The sequence below is a fragment of the Arachis ipaensis genome, chromosome B05 (assembly GCF_000816755.2).
Source record: "Arachis ipaensis cultivar K30076 chromosome B05, Araip1.1, whole genome shotgun sequence".
In the NCBI taxonomy this organism is placed as follows: Eukaryota; Viridiplantae; Streptophyta; class Magnoliopsida; order Fabales; family Fabaceae; genus Arachis; species Arachis ipaensis.
In genome coordinates this window covers 1,125,960-1,130,540 of record NC_029789.2, presented here as the reverse complement: position 1 = coordinate 1,130,540, position 4,581 = coordinate 1,125,960, and the positions used below count along the sequence as shown (strand labels likewise).

The 4,581-nt window shown below is 36.5% G+C and overlaps 2 protein-coding genes across 3 annotated transcripts in view; one reads left to right on the top strand and one right to left on the bottom strand.

Annotated features, from left to right (window-relative positions):
- Positions 75 to 3,118, top strand: LOC107642333 (uncharacterized membrane protein At4g09580). The gene is made up of 4 exons (XM_016345647.2): positions 75 to 472; positions 1,872 to 2,142; positions 2,230 to 2,400; positions 2,645 to 3,118. The coding sequence occupies exons 1-4, from the start codon at positions 261 to 263 to the stop codon at positions 2,768 to 2,770; spliced, it is 780 nt and encodes a 259-aa protein (XP_016201133.1). The 5' UTR covers positions 75 to 260; the 3' UTR covers positions 2,771 to 3,118.
- LOC107642332 (RNA-binding protein 34) overlaps positions 3,591 to 4,581 on the bottom strand; it is a 3,810-nt gene continuing 2,819 nt past the window's right edge. For both annotated transcript variants that reach the window (XM_021122752.1, XM_016345646.2), the window contains one exon: positions 3,591 to 4,403. In XM_021122752.1, coding sequence (XP_020978411.1) covers positions 3,963 to 4,403 — 441 coding nt within the window. In that variant the 3' untranslated portion in view covers positions 3,591 to 3,962. The remainder of the gene's footprint in view (positions 4,404 to 4,581) is intronic.

Below are 4,581 nucleotides of genomic sequence, written 5' to 3'. Positions count from 1 at the left end.
AAAAAAATAAATAAATAAAGAGTGGAGTTTGTTATTTCGTTATAGTGGCCTTTTCGGATTCATAAATAAAAACCTTAACCACCAATATTGTTCCTATTAGCTCATTCTTTCTATTTCTTCTTTCTTCTTTCTTCTTTCTTTTTTTCTCTCTCTCTTTCATAGGATAAGGCACAAAGAGGAGAGAAGGAAGGAACAGCAATTCCATTTTTTGTCTTTTCCCTCCTTCGACCGTAAGCCACCCTCAAAAGAAAAGCCACACCATGGGGAAGGAGGGTGGCGACACCGTTGGGGAGGTAGTGCCGCCGCCGTCGCCGTCGTCGAAGTTCCCATTGAGCGCCTGGGAAACTGCGGTGGCTTCATCGGTGGTTTTGGGATTCGCGGCGGGTATATGCGGCGTATACCTAACGATGCCGGATTCCGATTACAGCTTCCTTAAGCTCCCTCGCACCCTTGAAGATCTTCAACTCCTTAGGTAAAAAATTTATTCATCATTTTTTCTTAACCTTAAACATTACATGTAAGTTTAAACATTTAAACACAGAAGAGAGAAAAAAAAAAATCTTTGACCTACTGACTATTTTTTTATCCTAAATTTTTTTAATACCATTTAAAAAAAAAAAATCGGTTCAAGCTGGATTTATAACTTCCTTGATTATTAATAATTTGCTGTAGTTTTTTTTTTCGGATTAAGTATTCTTAGAAAACAATTATGAATCTGACCAAAGTGCGTTAATTTATGTCAAATAATGATTCACGCACAATATTTTGGGGTAAATGCTTTGAGGTTTGATTTTCAGCTGATTCTGATATAGTGGTATCATCCAGTCCGTGAAGAGAATGTGATGATGGCAAATAATGAACTTTTTGTAGGCTTCATAATTCTATCAAAGAAAAAAAAATATTTATTGTGAATATAAGCTTCTTCCTTTCCTAATAGATCTGGAGATTATGGGGGTAGATTCTAGTGACTAAAGAGGTTGATTTTGAGTTTAGGTATATTGTAATATTTAGTTTTGTTATTATTGATGGATGCTAGTGTTGCCGATAAAATTTATTGAAGGGTTATGATATGGACCCAAAAGATGCCACTTTTACTTGCAAGAATATTCCAGTTGAAGGTTCACGGACTAAGCATGAATTTTAATTATAGTTGTTGCTCTGATCCCTTGAAGAGAATTAATATTTTCTCAATATCAATATCTACCACCAATAACCTAAAGAAGGTGGTAGGTTTAGATATATATATATATATATATGTATCATCATCAGCAGCATCATCATCATTATTATAACTAAATAACAAACTGTGCATCAAGCTACTTGAAATGTGGTTCCATTGTGATGGCTTCCATCTTATTGAATAAGGTTCAAGAGTAATAATGTTGCTTTGCCGAGAATAACACACATCATCTAATTTTACCAAAAACGCATTCCCATAGCTTGACACTGCTCCTAGCTTTGTCTGCATATGTAATGGATAAATGGAGGAGAATGCTGATTATTTTATGCAGAGTGTTGAAAATTTCAACTACATATAGCAAAACCTATATGCTATATTTTACTGAAAAGTTGAACTACAATAGTAACCTTGATTATTAATTCAAATTCATTATGCAATGCTCTTGTACATTTTCCCATCAACTTTCATCTTTGCTCTAAAGATCAAGATGCATCAAAATGATGGTATTGGTATTTATTCTATTGAGAGCAACAACATTTGACTCTGCCTTTCTTGACTTGGATTGGTTTCAACTTGCTTTTCTTTTTTCGGGTGGGGAACATTGATTTATCTTATATTTATGTTAATGCATATGTGGGAAGGGATATGCAGAAAGGGAAGTGTTGATAACGTCAGTTTTTCATCTTTGTAGAGATAACCTTGAGAACTATACAAGTGACTACACTGCACAAGTCCTGGTGGGATACTGCGTGGTATATATTTTCATGCAGACTTTCATGATTCCAGGGACTGTGTTCATGTCGTTGCTTGCTGGAGCTCTTTTTGGAGTCTTAAAAGGCGTAGCTCTGGTTGTGTTCACTGCCACAGCAGGAGCTTCTTCATGCTATTTCCTGTCAAAATTGATTGGGCGACCCCTTCTCTCCTCTCTTGCACCAGAAAAGTTGAAATTCTTTCAAAATGAGGCATGGTTTCCCTTCTTTGTTTCTCTATATAGCGGATTTAATCCTATCAACTATCTGAAATAACATGCTTGTTTTTAAAACTTCCAGGTGGCTAAAAGAAGAAAAAGTTTGTTGAACTACATGCTTTTCCTGAGACTGACTCCCACCTTGCCTAATACATTCATTAACTTTGCTTCACCAATTGTTGATGTTCCTTATCATATTTTCTTTCTGGCAACTGTTATTGGACTCATACCTGCTGCATATGTCACTGTCAGGGTATGTAACTATAGACACTACCACTCGTTTATACTGATGTTGTAGCAAACTTGTGGTTTTCCAAAGTATTCGTTCCATTCCATATTCATAGGTTGTTTTAGCTTTGGTGCTTCCATACATGAATATATCTGAAAACAAAGACGAGAAAAGAACTATCGTAACCTAGAAACTGAAATAAAGCTCTTGTTATACTTGTACTTAATAATTTCACATGTTAATTTATATTTGTGTTTTGGTTATGCAGGCTGGGTTGGCTCTTGGAGAGCTGCAATCAGTGGGGGATCTCTATGATTTCAACTCAATTGCTACCTTGTTCTTCATAGGTCTTGTCTCAGTTACACCCACGCTAATTAGCAAGAACGAGTCATAGCCATTGACGAAGCGAAGAAGCTTGTGCTGCGAGCCCCTGGGTATTCTGATAAGCTAATGCAAGTAGTTCAGTACTGTACATATTTGATTCATAAAAGAGGAAGTTGCAATTGCAATGAAGTTCTTTGCTAATAAGGATTTTTATTGTAAAGTACTGAGATTGTTTGATGATGGCTCTCAGTGTCAGTGTGGCAAGAAACAAGCGTTTGTCTGACTTAGTTATGGTACATTGTTCATAAGTTTGTTTATGTGTAAAACATACGATTATGGCTAGTTTTTAATGTTATCATGTTCGCATTGTACAGTAATTTGGACAAAATGCTCATTTCCGAATCACTATCTTCCCCCATCATTCAGGTTGCGGATTGTCATTAGTTTCATCAATGAATTTTAGAGCTTACAATAATAGCACACTCTTTTTTCTGCATTTTGAAAATACGGAGTAATTAAAAAATATAGAATACATGTCGCTGAGAGTAACATAATACTTCCTTAACAGACTTATCGGGACAAGTTCTCTAACGCTGTTACCTTTATTATTTGTAGAAACTTTCCATATAATTATCATAGAATTTCAAGGATAAAAGAGAGCAAAAATTAAAGAGAATTCTGTAGTTAATGCGGTTAGGCTTGGCTTGCAAAACACGAGATTAAGCTGGCAGCTACTTGTAGGCTTCTTGTAAATTGCCCGAAACTTTGGACAACATTCATTAAGAAAAGTCGGCAATTAAGCACCCATTAATGATTGAGAAGCATTTTTCAACAAAGAATTTGGCACACAAATTCAAGCATTATATGGCAGGGTCCATTCTAACGTTTGCTTTAAAACAAGGACTTAAAGTGATATCACATTAATTAATGAAAACATTCTAGAAAGTTGAATTACATATCCAATTTTAAATGAAATGAACGAAGAGGAGGGAGGGGGAAGGGGTTGAAAATACTGTTAAAAATGGATTATAGAAGACAATATAGTTAAGCTTTCATCCTTTTATCTCTATCTACTGATTTTTTTTTTTCTTATCCGAAAACCCTTTTGCTATAAAATAAATGAACCTTCAAGCCCACTGCGTGGTTATTAACTGGGAAAGTGACTTTTCTCCCAGCGCACGCATGTTTGCTCATCAGCCATTAGAGCCAGGGAGGGCTAACAAGTTTTGCAATCTAAAATCCCTTATAATACTGGAAACGTGCTACCTATTCTTCTTCACCTTCTTACTTCTGAAGGAGCTATCTGGAGTACGACTATCAAGCTTGCGTTTCATCCCAGCTTGTTTTGATGAACCACTTTCTTTGAGCATTTTGGCTTTGGCTTTTCTGGCAGCAACTGATGGTCGTTTCCCCGAGTGTCCTTTTGATTTTTCTACTCCATGAGCTTTCTTCTTGAAATCAGATTTTGTTGCACGCAGACCCTGGTAAGATGCATTGGATTTTTTGTTTGACCTGTTGATGCTGCTTGAAGGAGACGTTGTAGCCAGAGACTTTCTCTTGGCTGGGGTGCCAGGAGCTTGTGCTGGTGATGGCTTTGGCTTTGGCTTTTTCGATGGAGTGGAATCAGCCTTGGCATGACTGAGTCGTAATTCTCGGTCTCGAAGCTCCAAGTTCCGTTTCTTGAGTGCAGAATTAGCAGCTTCCTGCAGTTACACAACCCAATTTTAGTTAAAATTTATGGACATGGTTCTAGAGGGCAATACTGGAAACAATTTTTGCTGCTCTTTACATGCAATATCATCTCATTCAATACTAACCTAATTACACCTTAACTGTTACAGCACTGATGCATATTACATATCACCAGAACTATGCACCTAA

What these genes read in the sequence shown, in the direction of transcription:
- LOC107642333 (XM_016345647.2), top strand. Translation starts at nt 261, where the DNA reads ATGGGGAAGGAGGGTGGCGACACCGTTGGGGAGGTAGTGCCGCCGCCG. An exon ending in TGAAATTCTTTCAAAATGAG is followed by an intron (nt 2,143 to 2,229) that starts GCATGGTTTCCC and finishes TAAAACTTCCAG; the next exon opens with GTGGCTAAAAGAAGAAAAAG. An exon ending in CTGCATATGTCACTGTCAGG is followed by an intron (nt 2,401 to 2,644) that starts GTATGTAACTAT and finishes TTGGTTATGCAG; the next exon opens with GCTGGGTTGGCTCTTGGAGA.